The following is a 24,176-nucleotide window of genomic DNA, read 5'->3' on the forward strand; positions in this document are numbered from 1 at the left end:
TTTGCCGGCGGAGAGAAGGACTGGACTGGCTGCGGGTAGGGGCGGACGGCGGGGAGGGGAGGCGCACGCCCGCGTGCTAGGGGCCCCTGGGGAGGGCGGCGGGGATGCGGCGCGGCTCCCCTCTGCCACCTGGCGGCTGCCGTCGGCGCTGCGCCGGCCTCGCCTTTGTTTTCCGTCTTATCCGGCCTCATAAGAGCATTTGGCTGAAGCCGTTGCTCTCTGTCTCTTTCCCCTGGGCCTCCGGGAGCGAGGGCACAGGTGGACAGAGCAGTCCGGAGCGAGGCAGGAGGGACGGTCAGAAGCTAAGGTTCTTGAGATGGCCTGGGGCTGTCGAGGACGGAACTCAGCCCAGCCTGATTTTTCCTGCAGCCCAGAACTGGGCAGGGGCTCCAGGTGACATCTATATACGAATCATACCCTCACCCCGGGTGGTTTCCCTTGCTCCGGGAAAATTCCCTGAAGTTCCCACCCCAGTCCCAGTCTCTCTCCTCCCTTCCCTTCTGAACACAAGAGCATTTAACTTATCAATGTTAAATGGAAGAGGCTGGTGGGATTTGGCAGGGGTGTGGGGAGAGGAGAGGATGAGAAAGGGGTGGAGCCATGCGTGGCGGCCAAGGACAGCACCCCCAACACCCGCTCACTGGGAGACTCTCGCAGACTCCATGCACTCCCTGGGGAAGAAGAGGTGGCAAGGGGCAAGAACAAGAGTCTGGGAAGACCTTGGGAGGGACGATGGGTGGGGAGGGCTCCTCACCACCTCCAACAGAGGGGCCTCTCTGCCCCCACCCCAAGAGGCATAGACTCAACAGAAACGGAGCAAGGCCAAGGAGGCCAGCACACGCCGCAGGAGACCCATACACACTTGCTAACAAAGGCAAGGGAGTAATGGGAAGACACTGGCCGGAGCAGAAGGAGACCAGGTTTTATTCCTATCTCTGGCCCCCAAGAAGCTGTGTGAACTTGAAAAAGTCACTTCATCTCTTTGGTCTCCAGGTTCCTCATCCGTGAAGTCAGGAGTTTGCATTAGAAGCAGGCTGGCAAGTGGGGCTGCCTGGAGCACATTTGGAAGGATTGTGAGGCGGGAAGGAATCTGTGATCAGTTAGCAACGCCAGCCCTGGGCAGAGGAACGGATGGTATAGGGAGGCATGCCGTGTGTGTGTGTGAAGTCTAGGCAGCATCTCTAACCCCTTCCATTCCAAAGCTCCAGGAGTTAATGACAACACTGCAAGAAAAGGTGGAACTAGGGCAGAAGCTGGAGATGCCGTGAGACTCCGAGGAAACTCCAGACTGACGGACTGTGAAGGCTTGCTTGTCGTTAGACCTAATGATGAACCCCCAACAGAAACTCCCATCCAACATGGTGGGCTTAGCTGTCACTTCCAGCAGAGTACATCCCATCGTGCTCTCCGCATCGGACGGCAGTGTGTGTTCCAATGACAGCTCCTCTCCCCATGTACAAATGCAGTAAGCTCTAACAAGAGGCATCCCTGCAGCAGAGTCCTCGGAACTCGAGGTGTTACAATCAGATGGCAGCCTCCAAAGAGACCCCTCCTTTATAAAAATTATGGTGCCTTCCTGCCAGGAGTGGCTTCCCAGCATGGCATGTCCCAGTGGTGGTATTATCGGCACAGGGGAAGGAGCTGCGCCAGCGAGCACAGGACAGAAGTCTGGCCTCCGGCTGCGGGTGCCTGTGGCTCCCCAGAGGTTCCCAGCAGGCTTGTGGCAGGAAACAGAGGCAGAGGCTGTCTGCTGGGAATGGAAGGTGGTCCTGACGTAGGCTCCCAGCTGAGGCTGCCTGGCCGCTAGCCACACCCTACAAATGGGTCTCCTTCTCCCCAGCTATCAGTCCCTCCTTTGTTGGGGAGGGCCCAAAGTCCTGGCCGGCACCACCATCCAAGTACAGGCGTTGCTTGGGCTGTGGCAGACTGGAGTCAGGAGTGATGAGCTGACGCAGGCGCTGTGGAGAGAAAATACAAGGAGAGGAGCTGTTGGTGAGGGAGGCACAGAACGTTGTGCCTCCCCAGGGCCCAGCCCAGGGCGGGGCACATGGCCAGCACAGCACTGTGAGTGAGTAAATGAATGAACCATTTGAGGTGAGAGGGAAGGCAATAATACCGTGACGACGAGTGTGCCATCTCAGGCCACTCCCTTAACCCCTCTGTTAATTTAATTCTCCTCCATTTTCTTATCTGTAAATTGAGAATAATAGTAGAATGCACCTCACAGAACAGTGTTTGGCACAGGGTAAGTGATCAATACATATTTTTGTTATTATTATCGTTATTATGTGCTCGATGAGTATCTATTATTTTTCTCTTATCAGTGGTGCTACTATAACTATTGTTATTGGTGGTGCTGCTGCCATCTACTCCCTCCTTCTTCTTGCCTTGAATGCAGATGTGATGGCTGGAATCAGGACACCCTTCTTGTGACCATGAGGTGACAAACATGATGATGAATGAAGCAGCGTGCTCAGGATGGGAGTGCACAGGAAGAGTCTGATCCCCAATGGCCTCTTGAAGCAGCTGAGCCAAATATCAGCAGCCCTAATAGCCGACCTTCTTGAAATGTAAAAAACAAGCCTATTTGCTGAAACTGCTGTAGGCTGGGTTTTCTATTATTTGTAGGCAAGACAGATTTCTCCCTTTGTGGGTCATTGGCTATAGCTCCTTCCAGGAGGACATGTCCCAAACTCAAAACAGGGAGCCTTTTTGCATGTGTCCCCAGGCAGGGTTAAGATAAGAAAAGAAGCCAGGAGCCTGTGTGTGGAGTGAACCATGATGGCTGCTTATCAGTTTTCCAAGGGCAAGGAATCTATGGTCGGTAAACCTTCTGTGTCTGGGCACCTTCCTGTTGATGTTTGTGACTTAGCTTTCTCCTGACCTTTTGGCAGTTTGCCCTTAGTTAGCCTTCCCAGATCGTCCACAGGAGGTCAGATTCTGCAGGTCTAGGACTCTAGGACTTTTCTGAACATTTCTGAAAAGCCACTAGACTGGTCTTCAAAGTTCGTCTCATTAAGATTCCGTGAGACTGAAGGGCTGCCCCACTCTCCGAGTGTGTGTCTGCTCCCTGGTCCAAACTGTGTGTCCCACCCCAAGTCCAGCCTCTCTCAGTGCCTTCCTTTAAGGGGTCACTCCCCTTCACCCACCTACCTTCTTGAAAGAACCCTGAGTCTTCAGGAGGGTGAGGACGATGAATAGTGGGACGCAGACCATGGAGGACAGAGCCAGGAACCAGCCGATGGAGTATCCCCAGGGCGGGTACACATAGACATTGTTGTACTTGAGGGGTGTGTACTTGCTCAAGGAGAAGAGGAAAGTGGCCTGGGAGGAGGAAGAGCAGCCATGGGTGAGAGAGAGGGTGACCACAAGGGTGCAACCACGTATAGCCGAGGACAAAGGACAAGGTGCATGGCAGCGTATCTGCAGGGTGGAAGAGTAACGGCCCCCTCGGATCCCGGGCCAATCACATCACAGATGGCAATAGGAGGTGATACAAGGAAGAGAGGAGCTCAGAAGAGAAGCTCAGCCAGACAGAAGGAGACCAGCCACTGAGAAATCAGGCAGAAGCAGGAGGCACTGTGAGGAAAGGATGGAGCAGGAGGTAGAGTAAGTTCCTACTTATGGATGGATGAGATGGCCCCAGAGAAAGGCAGGACAGCCAGCATAGAACAGAATGGGCCAGGTCCCAGGGTAGACCGGGCAGGTGGGAAAAGAGCCCACATGTTAGCCAGCCTTTCCCTCATTTCTAGAGTCTTCTGGGGACAGGAAGGAATAGAGGGACAGCTTGGTGGGCACATACCAGGCAAAGTCCAGGGGTCAGGAAGAGCCAGGAGATCTTCACCAGGGGCCACGGCCGGTAGCCAATCATGTCCTCAATGTTGTCATAGAAACGGTCCGCCCCTGACCAGGTATGGTGTGGGGAGAGCCAGAGGGTGAGAACAGCTTCCTGGTGTTTGGGAAAGACCCACCTGGCTCTGAGCTCTTTCCTCACCCCCCACCCCTCACTGTGCAGGGAAACTGGAAGAGGACACATGAGTGAGACGCATCCCTGATACCCACGTCCCTGCATGAGGTGCGTCCCGGTCACCAGGCAGGGAGCACAGAGCGGGCAGGGGCACCCTGACACGCTGGTCCTGACACCTCTTGTCAGTGCAGTCTCTTGCCTACCGGTCTTAAGATGGAGACCCCACCCTCCTAACCACAAAGGAGTGGTGTGAGCCCAAAATGGGGCTTGATGGTTAGACAAATGCCTGTTTACCTGGGGAGCAGAGATGAATTTGGTTCAAGTCAAAATGGTGAAACAAGCATCCTGCTGTTCAAGCATATCATGGAAAACTCATAGAGGCCAGAAGGCTACTGGGAAAAGAACAGCGGTCTAGATTCCACACTCCAGAGGAACCACCTCTGAGTTTCCAAAAAAGCATGGGAAGAAGGTTAATTTGTGTTTAGTGAAAACATGGACTGGCTTTATTTCGTTTTGTCTCATTCCTGAGGTTTCCACATTGTTGTGGTTCTAGGCAGAGCCAGGCTTCTAAGAAGAATCACTGATTGGTAAAGCTACTTGGAGGGCCTCTCTACTTCCCACCCAAAATACCTTCCCACTGACCCCTGACACATGAAATCACACCATTAAAGAGTCATTCCTTTGACTGTGAAAAGCCAAAGTTAAAAGCCAGATATTGCCGGGTGAGCAAACCATGTTAAGACGTAATCTGCACCTCACATCATGATCAAGTTTAGCGGGTCCTCTCTGAGAACAAGATTTGAAAAGGAGTTAGGGGACGTCGGAAGGCATCAGATGCCAGAGGTGAGAAGGAAGAGACATCTCCGTGGAGAGGAAAGGACCCAGTAAGAAGGCTTAGGGTAGCAAAAGAAAATCTTTTCTACTCTTGGCTTTTCCTGAGGCCCTACTATGTGACACCCACTTGACTTCTGAGCCTTGTGACATTGGTACTGCCTTCCCCCAATGGGGTACAGTGGAGCCAGAGGAACCTGAAACATGACGACGGCTTCTCCACTTGCCATGTGAGCTTAGGCAAGAGACTGAACCCCCCTGAGCCTCACTCTCCCCCTACATAGATTGTAAGTGCGTGAGAACAACCAGCAAAGGGCTTGGCACACAGTCATGGGAAGACTCGGTGAATTGGGTTTCTTCCCCTTCCTTGGTAGGACACAGTCACCGCCTGGCTGTGGCCGCGTTCGGTGTGGCTGGGTAGCTATCTCAGCCTGAGGGGCTGGCTGCTGGCGGTGAAAGGCTGAATTCAGCTCAGTATAGGATAGAAAAGCATGGAAAAGGTTACTTCAAAAACACAGGAATGAGCTCCCTGGCCATGGAGGTACTCAAAGTCTGGACGATCACTTAGTTGTTGGAAAGGCAGTGTGGGAGTTTGTGGAGGATAGGGCGAAGTGGTGATAAGTGTCCCTCCTGACTAGGATTCCCACTGTGAAAGGGCCTCTGGCCGCCTCCGTAAAGAGGAAACTGCACTGTTATTGATCATTCTCTCACTGTTGAAGAAATCCATTTTGTCATCATTACAGCTCTGCCTGCTGCCATGAAAATGCCAGGCTTCCCAGCCACGGGTAAACTTCCCAGCAAGAAGAAGCAGGACAGCAGTGCAAAGACACACAGAAACCAAAGGCCCAGAGAACTGCCTCCCCCGGGCAAAGCCGGCCCCTGGCTGGCCTGGAGGATCTTCCTCCCACCCTGCTTGTGCACTGCACACCACCACACTCACCGTATACCCAGCTGATGCAGACCACTTCAAACACAGACAGGAACAGCAGGCAAATGCCACTGGAGGCGTAGTAGTCAAACAGCTGGAAGATGTACATCCCGCCCTGCGGGGAGAGCGTGGAGCTGGGGCCATGGCCAGTGCAGGGCTGGGACATGCTCCGCCCCTCAGTAAGACAGCAAACGTCCATGTGGGGTGCACTCCTGCCCGGCCCGTGGAATGCCATTCCTTGCATCTAAAAGGAGCTTGCCCTGTCTTCAGGCCCCCGATCAACATAGAACAACAATCTCTGACAAGGGCCTGGGAGACTGTGGTGGACACACATTGTTTTGTCTGCCCAGCATCTCCTGTCTGGAAAGTGACACCCCTTATTCTGTGTTCCTTTCAGACTGGGGTGTCCCTCTCTCACTACTCCAGGCTTGAATAAGAATTACAGCCTGGACATTTGCTGCACTCTCAGGAAAAGGACCCTCTCTTTCCTCCGGGGTTGGCTGACAGTAACACGTAAGCCTGAAGCCCTGTGTCCATCCCTAACGTCACAAGAGAAAAGCCTGCCTCTGGGTGTAGTTACAGGATACCCAGGAGCACTCCTGACACTGTCACAAGAGCAGCTGGATCCAACCGTGCTGAAACCCAATTATCTCTAGATTTTTCAGCTACCTGACCCAGTACGTTCCCCTTTCTGCTTAAGCCAGATGTGTCGGTTTCTGTCACCTGCAACCAAAAGAGACCTCACAAATGCAGGTGGATTCTGTTGTGTGGTATGTACAGCCTTACTGTGGAGAGGCAAGGTGGGTATCCACACCCTTTGTCAGCATAAAAGAAAGTGTGGCTTTGAGAAGGGTCAGTAGCGTCCCCCATGGCTCCCTCCCTGGGGGCCTGGCCTGCAGGCCACCAGCCCCAGCTCACCTCAGTGACCAGGAAGAGCCCTATCAGGTAACACGTGACCGCGATGGTAAGGATGAGGAGCTCGCGCCGCCCGCTCTTCCGGAGCTGCCTGGGGAACATGTCCGTGGAGGCTGTCACCAGGCACTCCACACAGACAAACTGTGGGCCAGGAGGGGAACTGGGTAAGAGGGTGTGGGGCAGGCTGCTGGCCACTGGCCTGGACTCCACTTCCCCGGCTCATCCACAGAGATGCACAGGGGTGCAGGGAGAGGCACAAAGGGAAGAAATGGGGGTGCCCTGGGGTGAGCCAGCCCTGCCCTTGACTACAACTCCATGACAAAGAGTCTCAACAATGACGGTTAGAGGGGGCATATGTTCTGTCCCCCGGGCTCGGGGGCTGGGGCTGGGCAGCTCTGGCTGGAGGAACCATCTGGGAGGAAGCATCCATGCACGCGGAGGCTCAAGCCTGGGAGTGCAAAGCCAGTGCCCCTTCAGAGCAGAGGGTCTCCAGGCTTGGGGCCACGCCACCAACCCCAGGGAAAAGCGCTGGGGAGCGGGAGTGAGAGGAAAGTAGTGCCAGGATAAGCAGAGGCTGGCAAGAGGGTCACCAGGGCAGGGAAGACTGGGCTTCAGTGACATACCTGGCTGTCCAGCCCTAGGAATATGAGCATGATAAAGAATAGGCAGGACCACAGCTGCGATAAGGGCATCATAGTCACGGCCTTGGGGAAGGCGATGAAGGCCAGCCCAGGACCTGCCAGACACACAGCACAGTCAGGAGGGGCCAGGGCATGCTCTGCCCTTGGGGAAGAGGCGTCTCTCTGAGCACTGTGTGTGTGTGCACGAGTGTGTGCACGTGCCTGTGCATGTACTTTAAGAGGAAAGGATGATTCCATCTACTATTCTTCTATCCCCAGGCATGGAGAACATACCAGTCATCCATCCATCCATCCATCCACCCAATGTTGGTCCATCCATCCATCCATTCAATGTTGGTCCATCCACCCATCCATCCAATGTTGGTCCATCCATCCAATCCAATGTTGGTCCATCCATGCATCCATCCAGTGTTGGTCCATCCACCATCCATCACCCTCCCCCTCCTCTTTCCCACGGTAATGGAAGCCCTGCTTTGTGCTAAGCACTGCCACGATGCTAAAATTAAATCCTGTTACCCATACATAGATCATGCTGCCAGCTTCTGGGACTGATGCCTTTCAGCAGGAGAGAAGAATGTTCTCTGACTCTCCTTCCCCTCAGGCCCCAGACAGCAAAGTGGCACCTACCTGACTCGGCCACTTCAGAAATGGGCACCCCCTGCTCTTGGGACATGAAGCCCAGGATGGAGAAGACAACAAACCCAGCCACAAAGCTGGTGGCACTGTTCAGGAAGCAGAGGGCGATGCAGTCCCTGTGGGAGTGGGGCAAGGGCAGACAGAACGGGGAGGAAAGAGAGGAGTAGCAGAGAGAGCTCAATCACGGCAGGAGAGATCAAAAAACAGTAAGAGGGGACCAAGGAGAGAGAAGGGGAGGAAAGGGAGGCACAGAGGAGGTGAGGAAGGAAAGAGAAGAAAATGATGAAAATCGGACGGCAGACAGCAAAGAGAGAAGTGAGAGAGAAAAGGGAGAAGAAAGATGTTTAGTCTGGGAAATGAACCCACAAGATCATTTGACACGACTTACAATGAATAGGGAAGGCCTGGGCCCAGAGACTATGGGTCTTGGTCCAGAGCCGGCCCCCAGGCCCCTAGCCCTCCTTCGCCCTACCCGGCCACGCCGTTCTCACCTGTAGCAGTTGTTGTGGTACTTGTTGTAGCTGCCCAGGGCTGTCAGGCACCCCTGGCAGATGGCAAAGGAGAAGAAGATTTGGGTGCCCGCATCCATCCACACCTACACAAAACCCCAAGAGAGAGACAGAGGAAGCCCCCAGGGCCTGGAGCCAGGGCGACCCAGGAGCCAGACCCACCCCCTGCAGCACAGCCTGGCTCCTCAGTGCTCCCCACGCCCTTCCCTCCTGCATCCCAACTCTCCTTGAGCCTGTCCTCCTGTCTCCACGATGATCTCCTCCCTAGTAGGGCCCAGTTTTGATTTGGGTCTGTAGGCATTTAGTGAGCACCAAATACATGTGTGTTGCTTGAATTTCTCCAAGGGAACCTGCACACCTTGGCTGTGCCAAGGTCAAGCTGCAGCACACAGCTCGGAGCCACTTGCCTCATTCAACTAAGATCGCTGTATATAGTGCCTTAAGCATCTAGGACCTGAAGGCAAAGAGGCCGCGTCATTAAGATATCAAGATAACACACCCAGGAACCATGGCTCATGCCTGTAGGCCCAGCTGCTCAGGAGGCTGAGGCGGGAGGATGGCTTGAGCCCAGGAGGTTGAGACTGCAGTGAGCTATGATAGCACCACTGCACTCCAGCCTGGGGGACAGTGCCAGACCCTGTCTCTAAAAAGAAAAAAAAAAAATTTAAAGAAAAAAAAGTTGGAAGGAAATATACTAAAATGTTAACACGTTATACTTAAGTGGTGAAATTACAAGAGACTTTTACTTTTTTTCTTATAGCTTTCTTCCATATTTTCTTCCATATTTTCTAATTTTTCTCCAGTGGGCATCTATTACTTTTAAACCAAGGAAAAAGCAATACAAGACTTTCAAAACTACAGAGCTGGTTGGGTGGGGAAGGCGTCTGGGGAATTGGTCCCAGCACAGAACCTACCTGAGGGTCCTGGAGGCGGAGCAAATCTGGCTTCAGGTAATAGATGATTCCCTGGTAGGCTCCGGGAAGGGTCACGCCTCGAATCAGCAGAATGACGAGCATCAGGTAGGGAAACGTGGCTGTGAAATACACCACCTGGAGGTAGGGGGCAGGCCAAGGTCACTTCTGGTGGGGACATAGTGGTCTTCCAGCCACGCCCCACAGGCAGCATGAGTCATTTGGAGCTTAACCCCAGCCTGAGAGATAGCTAAGAGGGGGTAAGTACAGGAAACTTTCCACACCTCCCTTTACACATTCCAGTGGGCCTGCACTCCCTACAGGGGGTGAGATATACATCAGCAGGGGAAGGGTGGGGAGAGGAGGAGTAAGACAGGGAGGCAGGCAGGGTACAGGCTTCCAGCCGGTGACCTTTCCAAGACCATTTTTTTCCTCTTATTTTAGTCAACATGTAATAATCATACATATTTACGAAAAAGAGTGGTATTTCCGTACATGTATCTAATGCGTAACGATAAAATCAGGGCAAAGACTAATTTAAAATCCAGAATCGGGTCTTTCTTAGTCCCTTATCCTGGCTGTTCTCTTCTTGCCCCCTGACGAGAGTGGGACTCACCAGGGGAAAATGAGTGACCAGAGCTGCACAGTGATGTGTGGGGAAGTCGAGACTGTACTTTTCCAAGCTAATGGCTGGGAGAGCAGCGGTGGCCGGAGCTTCGGGGTGTTCCACTGTGCCGCTGAGCAAACTCAGCTCCTTCCCTGGGGGGCAGCGGGGCACTGCCTGTGCTCTTGTTTCTACAATGACCACTTTCATCATCACTTTACTAACTTGTTACAATTCAGGGAAGGGAAAGGCTGCTGCAGGAACAGACTAAGAATATGGCCAGGCAGAGAAGTCAGTATTCTGGCCATTCCTGGCTTTAAAAAGGCATGAGGCACAGTCTCGGGCTCTCTGGGTTGGAAATAATACTCAAATCTGAATACTTTCTATGTGACAAGCCCATCGTTGCTCATTCTTTTTAAGAAGCCCTTCAATGACTGGAAACTCACCTCCTCAAAGACAGTTCTGTTTGCTAATTCAAACTCAAAATTATCTTGCTGTGGTGTTAAATACAACAAGTGAGTCATAAGAGCGTGTGACCCTAATGATGTCATATCCACACATAATGGATACAGACACACACACATACTTATGAGAGAAACCAGAGGGCAGCATAGCAAAAGTGAACAGGGATTGGCCGTGTCGACCTGCCAGCAGTGACGAGCTCCAACAGCGGGGCGTTCTGTTTCTTATTTTGCCCTGAATATTCTTATGTAAACTGGACTTTTAAAGCCATATCGAAAGAGAAGGACTTCCCTGCACTGAGCTTAGCTCTGTCTTCCTGTGACTTCCCCGATCTCATTATGCATCACCCCTGCGCTACTCGGGAAGCATACATTTGTTTCTTTTTTCAGATGGAGTCTCATTCTGTCACTCAGACTGCAGTGCAATGGCATGTCTCCACTCACTATCACCTCCGCCTCCCAGGTTCAAGCAATTCCCCTGCCTCAGCCTCCCAATTAGCTGGGACTACAGGCACATGCCACCACACCCAGCTAATTTTTGTATTTTTAGTAGAGACAGGGTTTCACTATGTTGGGCAGGCTGGTCCCAAACTCCTGACCTCATGAGCCACCCACCTCAGTATAGTTTCTTAATAGAAAGAAATCAGTTCTCCGGAGGGTCCCCCTGGAGTGTTCCCGTGGACTCTGGGGGCCACAGGGAGTTTCCCAGGAGCCAGGACAACTCACCTTGCCTGTGGACTTGACCCCCTTCCAGATGCAGAAGTAGCAGATGACCCAGGCGAGCAGGAGGCACAGGGCCAGCTCCCAGCGCAGGGCCCCCAGGTCATGGATGCCCGAGGTGATGCCCAGAACTCGTCTCCTGGCACATTGGGAAAAATAAGTAACCAGGGAAAGGGTTAATGGGGATGACAGTTTGCCTCTGTCAGCAAGTCTCCTGATTCTCAGAGCTGACCCCGCAGATCTCATATTCCAGGACTTCCCCTCCACCCACCCCCCCCAGAGTTGTGCCATGTTCCTGAAGACCAAACTGCTACCATCATCCCATAGGTGTGACTTTCTTTCTAACTCATGCAGACTTTTCTCTTGTACAGAAAGATGGAGAGAGAGAGAGGTGAGGAATGTATAAATGAGCATTTAGAGAGTAGATAGTTATACATGCAGGTTGATGGGCAAATGCATGGGTACCCCACGGAGGGGCTGAATGTGTGTTAGCATCTAAACTGTGATGGGGTGCTGGAGCTGCATGCGTGGGTGTGAGGGTTTTGTACTGTGAGGGCATGCATGTGTGAGGGCATTGGTGCCTATGTGGGGGTTACGTCAGTGTGACAGAGTACAAGCAGCCTTGCGTGGGAATGTAGGTGGACAAGTGCAGGCACAGGTGATGTGAAGGTGTAAGCTGTCACGTGAGAGGGTGAGTTTGTGAGTGGAGGGTGTGCCCATGTCTTGCTGCGAGCACTCATGCCTTGGGCAATTTCAAGCTACCAAAGTGACACCACCAAACACGGCACTGGGAAGAGACACGCACACTCAGTTCTCCTAAGGCTGTGAAGACTGCGTCCAGCACCCCACTGGACATGTGGGCAGACATATGCATGGAAGTAGGGATGTGGGGCTGAAGGTGGATGTGATGAACAAATGTGAGTCTACGTGGACCCATGTGGGCAGATGTGAGAGTGTTCTCCCCTGCCTCCGTGATGTGTGGGGTTGGAGTGGGGTGATGGAGGAAGTGTTGGAAAGCACAGAGACTCTTAAACTTGCACCCCAGACATCCAGATTTACACCCCAGACATCCAGACTTGCATTCCAGATATTCATATTTGCACCCCAGACATGCAGAGGTACACCCCAGACATTCAGATTTGCACCCCAGAAATCCAGAGGTGCACCCCAGACATCCAGAGGTGCCCCCCAGACATCCAGACTTGCCCCCCAGACATCCAGACTTGCCCCCCAGACATCCAGACTTGCACAGCTCGGACATGCAGATTTCCTCTGCTCAGAATCTCTTAACATGTGGCAAATGGGCCCAGCACCTACTCCCAGAATTCCATGACAGGTGAGGTCAAATTCTCAGATGGAGTCGCTGTGCCAGCTCCTGAGTGGTTCAGAAAGTCCATGCAATGCTCTGTTGGGGACAAGGTTAGGGAGGAAATGGAGGGAGATGTGCTCATACCCTAGTTACCCCTGGCCCTCTGGCCTTGCAGCCTAGTGGTCCTCACCACTCCTAGCAGCAGGAGCTTCTTTTGGAGTCCCCACTCTCAAAGCATCAGGAGGCTCATGGGGCCAGCTCTTCCTCCCCCTCTCTTGCTCCCTGTGAATCTGGCTGCTCACCTGGCCGCCCTGCCAACCTCAGACACCATCCAGACTTCAGATCCACTTGCCCCACTCCCCCAGGGGCGGCTGGTATGGAAAGCACTCTCCCCTCTGGCCGGCTCTGACTTCCTGTCTCTCCACTTGGCAAACCAAGGGACTGAGGCCCTGTGCCTGCTCTTCCCCCTGTGTGGAATGTTGTTCACATGCTGGGCTCCTTCTCATTTCCGGCCTCAGATGACACTTCTCCCTCCCATTGTTCTATGGTTTCTGCAGTTGTGTTCACCCATCACAGTTTGTAGTGGGTGCGCTTATTTGTCTGTTTCTACCACCAGACTGCAAACACAGTGAAGGCTGGGTCCCTGTTGCTTTTGCTCAGCCTTGGCCCCATCTCCAGCCCTCGGCACTGTGTTTAGCACATAGTAGGTGTCCAGAAAGTGCTTGTTAAGTACATGAGTGAATGAGTATTGATAACCCTTGAAGTTATTTAATACAGTCCCATTGGCTTCTCCCAACCACATTGACTTGTCCTATGGCTGGTCTGAGGGTCACAGAAGGCCCAGGCAGCAGAGCTGGCCCCGGAGCCCATGTGGCTTGGCTGTGAGGCAAATTCTGCCACACACTCTATCACTGCTTAGGCATCGCCAGCCCCTATTAGGCAACACCCCGGGGGGCTGAAATGATGGTACCTGTGTTCCAAAAGTTGCTGCAGGTCGTCCAGGGCAACTCAGAGGTGAAGGAGCTGAACAGATAGAAGAGAGCCCAGGCAAGGATGATGATGTAGTAGACATTCAAATATGACTCAATGACCACGGATGCCAGACCAATGCCTTCCGGAGTGGGGGGAGGTGGGAGGGACAAGAGAGATTAACGTTAGCAAAAACGTCACATAGAAGCTGCCAGTTGACATTACAAGGGTATTGGGAGCCACACAAGGAGAACCACTGGGGTTTATCTGCATGAGAAGCAGTTCACAGTATCTTTGTTTTTCTTCTTTCTCTTTTCTTTTTTTTTTTTTTAGCCACCTTGCCCAACCCACAGCATATTTTTCTAAGGAAGAAAAGCAGGTCACAGGACATTACCTTATGCATTCTCCCATTTTGGTAATATATATTTGAACTGTTTTTTTTCATGAGAAAAGTTCTGAAAGGATTTTCACACAAAACTTAACAAATGATTCTCTAGGTGGTAAGATTTCAGGTAACATTTTCAAGTTTCTCGGGTTTTTTTTTTTTTTTTTTTGCTATCTGCATTTTCTAGTTTTTCTATGACAACCATGTATGGGTTGTAAAATGAAAAGGGGCTGGAAGAAGGAAGGAGCAAGTAGGAAAAGTTGGTAAGAATGGGTCTCAGGGCCAGGCACAGTGGCTCACGCCTGTAATCCTAGCACTCTGGGAGGCCAAGGTGAGCAGATCACTTGAAGCCAGGAGTTCGAGATCAGCCTAGCCAACATGGTGAAACTCCATCTCTACTAAAGATACAAAAATTAACCTGGTGTGGTGGCGCATGCCTGTAATCCCAGCTACTTGGGTGGCTGAGGCAAAGGTTGCAGTGAGCCGAGATCGTACCACTGCACTCCAGCCTGGGTGACAGAGGGGTCTCAGATAAGAGCAAAAGCAAGAAACCAGTGAGGAGGAAAGAAATTGTGCCTGCATCAGGAACTCAGGAGCCTAAGATGGCACCTAGTGCCGTCTCACCAGGGGCCAGCAGCAAGACCGCCAGCAAAGGCAGAGACCTGGCTGCTATTTTAACAGTTGTGAAGCCTTGTGGTTAGCTGGATGCACTTGGTCCCCAGGCAGTGTATTTAGGGTGGGAGGGGGTGGGGGAAGGGGGTATTTACACACACCTCCCCAGCCCACGTCTACAAAGTGGAATGTTTTGCACAGTCATTTTAAAAGGCAGGTGGCTCCGGAGTCCTGCAGCTAGGGGCTGGGGCCCGGTTCCCCAGAGGAGAGAACCCTCACTGCTTCCCTGCCGGGTTAGCCCCTTTCTTAGTCTTTACTTGATGCTCAATAACCACTTTTTTTCTTTTTTTAATTGGTGACAGAGTCCAGGCTGGAGCTCAGTGGTGTGATCCCGGCTCAATGCAGCCTCCAACTCCCGGGCTCAAGCGATCCTCCCACCTCCACCTCCCAGGGGACCACCAGCAGACCTGGCTAATTTTTTAAATTTTTTGTACAGAAGGGGGAAGGCGGGGGTCTCACTATGCTGCCCAGGCTGATCTCGAACTCCTAGGCTCAGGGGATCCTCCTGCCTCCACCTCCCGAAGTGCTCACTACTTAATGAAGGGCTGTGGGCCTTTCAGAACAGCCTGGCTGAAAAATCAATGCTGACTGGGAACAAAACCACGCCTTTGGGGCCAGGTGAGCCCACCCTGGCAAGGACCGGTTCAGCAGCGGTCTCCACTGAGCAAGGGCTTTGGGGCGGCCCGGGCGGGTGTCCGCCGCGGAGGTGGGCGTGGCGCTGCGCCGGAGGGGACCCGCAGATGGCAGAGGGTCCCCGGGGAGCGGGCGGGGTGTTCAGAGCGCTCACACAGACACCCACACAAACAAACAAGCGGCCACTGTACCGCCGCGGAACGCGCTGTGCTCGCGGCCGCCCTCCCACCTGGCATACGGGGTCACCCGGGGGACTCAGCTGACCCGGGACGAACGAGCCGGGGGCAGGCGATTCTGGTGGGGCCAGCGGGGAGCGGGGGCAAGGGCGGGCCCATCCCTGAGAGAGAGCAGGAGTGGTGTCGGGTGGAGAAGCGGCCACTGAGTGAGTTGTGGAGGGAGCGCGTGGGTGAAGGCAGGACCGAGCTTTGAGCCAGGGCGCGGTGGGCGGTGAGGCAGGCAGATGGCGAGGAGAGCAGCCCGGACTCCCAGCGGCAGAGGTGCACACACCTCCCTCTGAGATCCGAGGCCTGGGGGTCTCGTTGACTTAGAAAAGAAGGAAGGAGCCACGATCTCCCCTCCTTTCCCATGCCAGTGCTCTGTTTGCTCACCCTGACCATGGCACCCCCATAAGCTGTCTGTGTGTTCCAGAGAGCCCACCCCTGCGCCTGCTGTCCATGTGCTACTTGGACCTGGGGATAGGACCCCACTGGATGGGGCGTTTACACTACTGCTGGGAGGGAGAGCAGAACAGGGGGAAACTGCTCTGGCTGAGGCACAGCACCCCTGGAGCACCCAGAACCTGTGAGTAGAAGCATGGGTGAGCCAAGCTTCACTCGGTCCAGCCCCTCACTGCTGCCCCTCCAGGGGTCCTATGGTTGCCCCAAGAGGCATCAGCACCAAAACGACCTCCCCCACCTCACCCCCCAGTCAGTGGTCAGGGTCCCAGCTTACTCCAGAGCCAGTGTTTCTCCACCAGGCTCACCTCTCTGCAGCCCACGCATGAGGCCTGATTCTGCACTTGGCACAGGATGGGCTTAAGTGGATGAACGAGGCAGTGGATGGGTAGGAAGGGAGACACCATGGGGAATGCAGGCAAGATGGTGGCCCCATGAATAGGAGGGTGGGGGAGGATACATACCCTGGAAGAGGGGGCAGATCTTCCTCCAGGCTGTGACACTGCCTTGACTGGTGTATTGGCCCAATGCCACCTCCAGGAAGAACACCGGGATGCCGCAGGTGAAGAAGAAGATGAAGTAGGGGATGAAGAAGGCTCCTGCAGAAGAGGGAAAGGCAGGGCTGAGCCACATCCCGGCTCTTCCTCAGCCTCACTCCTTTCAGATTCCCTCACCCCCTGCCAGACAAACACAGCCTCCACCAATCTAATCTTTTTTTTGAAACAGAGTCACCCTGTCACCCAGGCTGGGGTGCAGTGGCACGATCTTGGCTCACTGCAACCTCCATCTCCAGGGTTCAAGCCATTCTCCTGCCTCAGCCTCCAGAGTGGCTGGGATTACAGGTGCGTGCCACCATGCCCAGCTAATTTTTTGTATCTTTAGTAGAGACGGGGTTTCACCATGTCGGCCAGGCTGGTCTTGAACTCCTGACCTCGTGATTCACCCACCTCAACCTCCCAAAGTGCTGGGATTACAGGTGTTAGCCACAGGACCCAGCTCACCATCCTATTCCTAATCTCCCTTCTGGCACCTCCCAAGGGCCCAACTCGGCTTCCTCCTATCTGTGTTCAATTGTGAGTGTTAGGCAGATACAGGTTGGAATGGTCTGATCTGAACCCTACCCAGAATGAGAAAAACCTTGGAAGGAAAATTAATGAAATCTTAGGTGGAAATTCTAATATATACACTATTTATTTTCTTAGTGTGCTTTACAAATCTAGGCAATAGATTATTTTTGGAATAAACACGTCTTCTGTATAACTTGATATGCTTATTAAACTTTTGGTACATTTTAGGGAATAACAAACAAAAACGCCTCAGGAGCATTATTTTCCCATTAAAAATTTTCAGGGTGTCTGTTGCCTCCACCCAGTTCTGATCTGACCTGGGCTTCCAGCAGAGAAGGCCATCATGTGATTAGGTGCCGACCTACAGGTGCCAGATGGAGGCAGGCCTAACAGACATCCAGCAGTCTGGACCTTCAGGGGGCAAATGAAGAGGTTGGTTCTGGATCACATATAGGGCCTCCTCTACCCTGGGTTTCTAGAAGGCTAACACTGCCAACACCCTCCCCTCAAAGGACCTTATCAGCACCTGGCTTTGGAAGACTGCCCTGGTTCATGTCTCCTTGGCGTCAGCCCAGGCTATGGGCATGGGCAGCCCAATGGTGTCCCACAGGGACAGGGTGCGCTGAAGCCTGCTGTTGGTTGAAGCACCTCTAAGTTGTGCCTTACCGTTGCTACGTGCTCTTCCCTGAAGCCCTGACAACCAGACAATGGGAATTTCCTGAAGTTCTCTTTTGTGGTGAATGATTTCCTAAGGATGATCTAGTTCCGCGCCACCCTCTTTTTCATGACCCAAGACCTCATCAGACCGATAATTACATTACTCCTGTCTCTTTTGAAAAATTTTTCACTACAGAACTATGCTTACTAATTAATAAGTTTCCCTGCATATATCAATAAAGATCCTATTTAACTGCCAGTCAGGCCTTACGTCAGCTCGATGTAAACTTTATTGTCACTATGAGTTAGTACAGCTCAGTCTAAAGCAAAAAAATTTAGACATTTGAAGTAGCCCGTGACGTCCTGTTTTCACATCTATCCATCATCAGATTACCGGAAATGAGACAGTGCATTCCTGGCCCTTCTTTACTCCCCTCCTAGACCACCAAGGACCAGTGACTCCAGATTGGGACACCCAAACTCATTTGGCCCCCTTGTGTTGAAGATGAAAGAAAGGGTGTGTTTCCCAGAGTTAGGCTGGGACGGAGGTAACCCGGCTCTGACATTCCATAACGTTACCAGGGATACTTATCTCTCTCTCCACCCCACCCCACCACCAGGACCAAGACCACAGCCATAGCAGAAGCCAATGGCAGGACAGAGGCAGGGTGGGCGCCCAATGCTGGGGGCCCTGCCTCCCAAGCCCTAGTGCTCTCTCCCTCCCAGATGGCTGGGCGAGGACTGCGCCATGACGCAGGAATCAGCCCGCCTGGTTCCAAGGCCCTCTGCGGTCCTGGGCAAATCCTCCTCCACCAAAGGAGGGCTCGGCCTGGGCCACCTCCAGCTCCAACCGTAACATCCTATATGGCATGAGACGGTGGCGCTGGATGAAGAACGGAATCACCACCCTGCCCCTTCATCCTGCCTCCCCTGACTTTCTGGGTCAGCCTCCCCTCTCGGCCTCAACATCATAGACTGAGCCAGCCCAAGAAAGCCCACTGCTATTTCTAAGAAGTCATCAGTTCAAGCAGCTTGTGATGATAACTATAAGCTTTAAAACACATAGCAAGATACACAGTAGACACTCCGTCGACACTGGCCAGATTTCATATAAATAGTGTTTAGGAGGATTTTCTGAACAATGGTTATCTCTAAATGTGAGTGTTCCTTGCTACCTTCCTGAAATGTTTCTAATATTTGCAATAAACATATACCGTTTCCACAAGAATAAAGGTGATTTCAAAAGCAAAAAATGAATCTGACCACGCAGAAAGGACTGCACATTGAAAGATTCTATTCCAGTGAAATATCCCTAATAGCGATCTGTAAAGGCAGCGCATCTGTCTTTCTGTTGCCAAGGGCTGGCAGGGAGAGAGAACGAGGAGTGCCTGCTAATGAACGCAGGATTTCTTTTGGGGACGATGAAAATGTTCTAAATGGTGCACAGTTCTGTGACTACACTAAAAACCACTGAATTGTACACTTAGAAAAAGGAATCTGGCCCCTCCCCACCAAGACCCTGCTAATTTTTACAACCAGTGCTGAAAAATAATAAAATCATGTTTCCTTAATTTGAAAAAGACTCAAAGGCAAGCTATTCCTCAGAGCAAAATTGTTTCAGTGGCTCCCATCTCACTCAGAACAGAGCCTGAGTGGCCCCTGCTAACTCTCTGACCTCACCCCATTATTCTCTCCTCTCATTCCCCCCCAGCCACAACTGCCCCGCACTGCTTCTCAGACAGGCCTGCTCTTCTGCCCCCAGGACTCTGGCACTTGCTGCTCCCTCTGTCAGGAGTGTTCTCCATCCAGGATCCATCCACTGCACCTACGCCTTCACCTCCTTCAAGTCCGCTGAAAGGTCACTTTCCCTCTGCACACCCAGCGTTCCCTATCCCTCTTCCCTGCTTCACACCTCGCCCCTCCACTTGCCACCATTTGCCGTAGACCATGCTGAACTGCTTGTCTCCAATCTGCCGTGGACACAGGACAACCCCTCAGAATCCCTCCGTGGCGTTTAGCACACAGAATGTGTTCTGTTCTGCACCTGGTACCGGGTCTGGCACGTGATGGTCTGGCAACCATATTCGTGAATGAATGACTGAATTCTATCAGCAACCGACCTTTACATAGTCATAAAGGAGCTTGTTAAAAACCAGAATTTCTTGGTCCTGCCCATCGCCTAATTTCATCTTCACTGTCATCCTGGGAGGTATTGTCCCCATTTCACAGAGGGGGACGCTGAGGCTAGTGGTGGAGCTGGAAGCAAATTCAAGTCCTTCAACTCCAAAATAGCCCTCCTTTTATAAGCCACACTTCCCAGGAAGGAGGGACCAGGTAGGCACTGCCCAGCTGCCAGGGCACAGTTCTCCCCACCACGCCTACCTCAAAGTGAACTCACCACCTCCATTTTTGTAGCAGAGATAGGGGAACCTCCAGACATTGCCCAGCCCAATGATCTCCCCGGCCACTGACAGCACAAACTCCATCTTGTTGTTCCAGTGGCCCCGCTCCTTCACCTGGTCCTCGTCTTCCGGGTCCAACTTCTCTCCCTCCTCGGGGACCCAGGAGACCACAGGAGGCCCATGCTCGTGGAATGCCACTTTCCCATCCATGGCCGCCTGGTGGATCAGGAGGCCCCGCTGGGTGGGCAGCATGACAAGGGCCAACGCCTGGTGGGAAGAGAAGAAACGAGCTATAAAACCCGACGTGCGCCGGCCAGCCGCGCTTCCCTGTCCTGGTCTCTGATGTCAGCATATTGCTGCTTTTCTTCCCAAGTGCTCCATGGCATCTACACCTAAAGTCACCCTTCAGTCTCACAGCTCGCAGAGCAAAATAGGAGCAAATCTTCGTTTTCTGAGTTTGCAGATGAGGAAATCCAGGCCTTGACAGATGCAGTGACTTGCCCAAGACCACGCAGGAGCAGACTGTGAAGAAACGCAGGCCTGGACTTGTTATTCTGTGTCTAGTCACCTGCCCAGCCAGCCCGTCAGCCCAGGTCCTTGGGCCACTGAGTGACCTCAGCCTCCAGGCCAGAAGGGATCAAAGGCTGTGGAGGTAGCAAGGGTCAAAGGGCAGGTGTGGCCGAAGTGACTGCAGGGCTCTCTCCTAGCCAGCTGTGTGCTAAGGTGATAGATCAACTTGGAGTAAACAGGGGAGCCGGCAGCTCTGGGCAGCTGATTGGGAGGAAAAGAGAAGGTGGGGCCTCTGAACAAGGCCGGATGACAACCAGGATTGGCACCAGGGGCAGCCTTTGAGGGAGCCCCAGCTCCTCTTCTCTCCATTGCGTCTCTGTCCTGAGAAAAAGGACTATCCTGAGAAAAACTGGGGGCCCTGGTACCAGAAGGAGTCACCAGACCAGTTCTCACTTGGCTGGCAACCATCTCCAGATGACCCCCAAGATGACCAAATGACTGATTCCTCAAGAAGGAGGCCCAGCAGAGGCTGCCCATCTCAGCGGGGCACTGCCCTTCCCTTCTCCCTGCCCTCCTAGAGAGCCCAAAGCTCCCTAGCCCTCCAGAAAAATGACATGGGCCATTCACAGTTCTACTCTCTGTCCCTTGGTCTGCTTGTCAGCTGCCAGGAGATAAAGCCAGTACTGTCAAATTGTATCTCCAATCTATGTTTGCCTTCTCCTCCCTCTCATACACACAAACAATTGCTCTGTGGCCAGCTCCATCTTTATTCCCAGGGAATTGCCAAGAGGAGGTACCCCAGACTGCGGAGGGGAACACCCGTCCCACAGCCCCTCACCTCTGAGGGCCACTGGGGGAATCAAAGTGACCGGGTCTGCCAATGCTCCACGCTTCTCCAAGGCTCTAGGGAAGCACAGGGACTCTTTTTATTAAGGAAGAGTCTGTGTTTATTTGTTGGTCCTTTTATCCCAGGCAACAGCCCAAGCCCAAGTCAGTTAGAAAGGCGTGGGCAGGAGCCATTTGAGGTTATGGAAATTTTTGAAGGTGACTTGGAGGGTGCAGGTTATCCCAGGAATGGAAAAGCATGTCAGAGTGAAATTCTGGTATTGGGACCTACTCATGGCAAGCTCAGCCCAGGAGGGAGGATGAGGATAGTCAGCCAGTGGAAATCAAAGACCATGAGTCTCTGATACAAGGGAAACGGGGGAGGAAAGAGAGCAGACCCGTGGGGGCTTTGGGCACTGGAGCCTTGGGTTGAAAGAATGAGGAGTTTGGCTCTAGTGGAGCAGTTGGTAACAGCTGAACTCAAATGTGGATGCTGCTACAGAATTAGGACCGAGGCACCCTGAGAAATGACCCCGGAATCATCACCAAACAAATTCACAAACCAGTGAACGAGCTTGAAAACACCGATGTAAAAGCACCCGGCAGAAAACCCAAGTTCTAATCCAGATCTAACTGTTTGTAACAATAGGTTAACACCTGAGTAAGCACTGTGTTAAAAGCAGGCACTCTGTGTGCATTATTGAAGTGCATCCTCTGAAGAATCTTTCAAGTAGGTATTACTATCAGCTCCACTTTATGTGCGAGGAAGTGAAGCTCCAAGAGATTAAGGAACTGTGCCTGGCACCTGCAGGGGCCAGAATAAACTTACCAAGACAGTGAGTAGAGGAGTTGGGTCTCTAACTTGCTGTGTGACCTCAGGCAGATCACACCTCCTCTCTGAAGTTTAAGTCTCCCTGGAAGAGAGAATGACCACTGCTCAACAGGCGTTTTTGGAGGGTGAGGGGCTAAAAATGAGACTCGATAAAGAGAAGGAGAACTGACTGCCTTTGCTCACCAGGCCATAGGGTTGCTCATCTCAGGGCCAGCCCCACGCACAAGGGCCCCTAGGGCGGTGGTCAGAAATGAGCCTTACCGTTGCCAGACCACAGACAGCTACTGCAGGACCAAGGTGGTCTCAAGAGTCGGAGGAGTGGAGACTTGCTGGGGAGAAAGAGTAAATGAAGGGAAAGCCAGAGGGGAGCAGGGGCAGGGAAGCAAACCACAGAACCCAGTTTGAGCCCAGATTTGGGTTTTGTCAGAAACAGGGGAAGAGAGAAAAGAGAACATGAACTGATGAACTGTCACTGACGTGGTTTTTAAAAAAATAAAAGGTGATTGGGAGGAGTGTAACTTACGGTTAAGAATGGAAATCCAGAATGGCAGAATGAAAGCAAGAGCAAGTGAAAAGGAAAGCTGGCCCCGAGCCATGGCAAGTCAAGGGGAAACAGGCTTAGGTTGCAGCAAGAGGGAGTTAAGTTAGACTCAGGGAAGAAATGGCCCCGAGGATGTTAGCCACCAAAACAAGCTATACCAGCTTCTCCTTTCTGGGCTACTTTTTAAAGGCAAAGGACTGCACACCCCACCCCCGCTGTGCCCTTCCACCTCCAGCTTCAGCTGGCCACCTCTCCAGCCCCTTGCGTCTCCTCTCCAGGTGGCCCCACTACTTTGCTAAGCTGGAGCAGAGGGTGAAGGACAGGGAATGGGCCTCATCACACTTCAGTGCCCTCCAGAAGCAAACACACCAGTTCCCACACTGGGCTTGCTGCCGCTGAGAGGAAATCTTCAAGAGACTAGAAAGTCCAAAGTTAACTCTGTTTTCAGGAGCTGGGCATGTAGCCAGAGGCCCGGCTGGGCTAGCAGAGGAGCAGACAAGACCAGAAATGCTGCTGCCCATGTGCTGCTTGGGTTCCAGCTCCATCCCCTTTGCTTCCCAGTCTAGCATAGAAACAGCTCAGCCCCTGCACATGGGGGGGAATGGGACACCCCAGCCCCTGCTTCAGCCCACCCCACCCACATACCAACACCCCTTCCCATACACATACTGGTACCATTTCCCGTCACATCCCTTTGCACACACATACCTGTGTGCATGGCACCAAAACCTGGCTCTGTCTGTAGTCCTTCACACCCCGTGAGCTCCTTGTCTCAGCTGGTGCCAGCCCACAACTCCCTCAGTGCCCTCCTCGGGCACAAGCACACCCATGCTACCCACCGCCCAAAGCCAAGACAGCTTCCTCCTGGGAGACGCCTGGCATCCAGCTTGTCATGCTCAGCCAGCAGGCAGAGGGCAGGAGCCCCTCACCTGTGATCATCCATTGCAGTTCCTGGGCCCTGAGGAATGCCCTGAGGTTTCTCCTGTCCACTCTTCCTTCCACCTCACTGGGCACTGTCTGCTTCCCCTCCCTTCAGTCAGATGATCACCCCTGCTTTCACCCACTGCTGTGACCAGCTCCCCATCAGTGGACTTTCCTGCTCCACAGGCTAATCTCTGAGCCACTCCCACGCTGGACGGGGTGGAGCTAGGGGAAACCCTTGTCCTGAGAGTCACAAGCATCAGACTGGCCCTCTGGCCTGAGATTATTGCAGGTCCTGCCTCCCGCCGCAGACACTCACAGTTCCACAGAGTCTCCAGGGCTCTCCCTCCATCCCCTCTGAGCAGCAGTGGGAGACTGCAAAGACCCAGCCAGCCCTCCACTTCCTGCTCACCTCAGTGCCCCGCACTGGCTCCTGTGGTCAGCTCAGCTGCGGGCATCAGGTCTCCAGGAGAGTCCCAGGGCAGCTGCTTACAGGAAACCCAAGAGAGCCAGGACCTGAAAGAGAAACCGTCCTCCACATTCACCCTTTATCCTGTTCCTCCCAGAGCAGAATCCCATCCAACTTGTCCAGGGACTTCCAGACAGAAAGAAGCTGTGTGTGTGTGTGTGTGTGTGTGTGTGTGTGTGTACACATA

General features: G+C 53.0%; 1 protein-coding gene across 5 annotated transcripts; it reads right to left on the minus strand.

Annotated features, from left to right (window-relative positions):
• Positions 1-900: 900 nt before the first annotated feature.
• On the minus strand, positions 901-24,101 carry SLC6A12 (solute carrier family 6 member 12). Of its 5 annotated transcripts, none has more exons than XM_009003370.5 (16): positions 23,933-24,101; positions 22,056-22,140; positions 19,888-20,158; positions 16,230-16,364; positions 13,403-13,543; positions 12,441-12,528; positions 11,130-11,262; positions 9,342-9,476; positions 8,410-8,513; positions 7,910-8,034; positions 7,265-7,377; positions 6,645-6,782; positions 5,739-5,841; positions 3,803-3,903; positions 3,154-3,324; positions 901-1,958 (listed from the first exon to the last, which is right to left on the minus strand). In XM_009003370.5, the coding sequence occupies exons 3-16, from the start codon at positions 20,141-20,143 to the stop codon at positions 1,815-1,817; spliced, it is 1,887 nt and encodes a 628-aa protein (XP_009001618.3). In that variant the 5' UTR covers positions 20,144-20,158; positions 22,056-22,140; positions 23,933-24,101; the 3' UTR covers positions 901-1,814. The 5 variants fall into 5 exon arrangements, with proteins under 5 accessions (XP_009001618.3, XP_009001611.3, XP_035111242.3 ...); XM_009003363.5 differs by lacking the exon at positions 23,933-24,101 and adding an exon at positions 23,529-23,684; XM_035255351.3 differs by lacking the exon at positions 23,933-24,101 and adding an exon at positions 23,439-23,684.
• Positions 24,102-24,176: the final 75 nt, after the last annotated feature.

The sequence above is a fragment of the Callithrix jacchus genome, chromosome 9 (genome assembly GCF_049354715.1).
Source record: "Callithrix jacchus isolate 240 chromosome 9, calJac240_pri, whole genome shotgun sequence".
NCBI classification, from domain to species: domain Eukaryota; kingdom Metazoa; phylum Chordata; class Mammalia; order Primates; family Cebidae; genus Callithrix; species Callithrix jacchus.

What these genes read in the sequence shown, in the direction of transcription:
- SLC6A12 (XM_009003370.5), bottom strand. Translation starts at nt 20,143, where the DNA reads ATGCTGCCCACCCAGCGGGGCCTCCTGATCCACCAGGCGGCCATGGAT. An exon ending in CTGCTACAAAAATGGAGGTG is followed by an intron (nt 16,365 to 19,887) that starts GTGAGTTCACTT and finishes CCTCTTCTGCAG; the next exon opens with GAGCCTTCTTCATCCCCTAC. An exon ending in CTCAGGGTTCTTTCAAGAAG is followed by an intron (nt 1,959 to 3,153) that starts GTAGGTGGGTGA and finishes TTCTCTCCACAG; the next exon opens with CGCCTGCGTCAGCTCATCAC.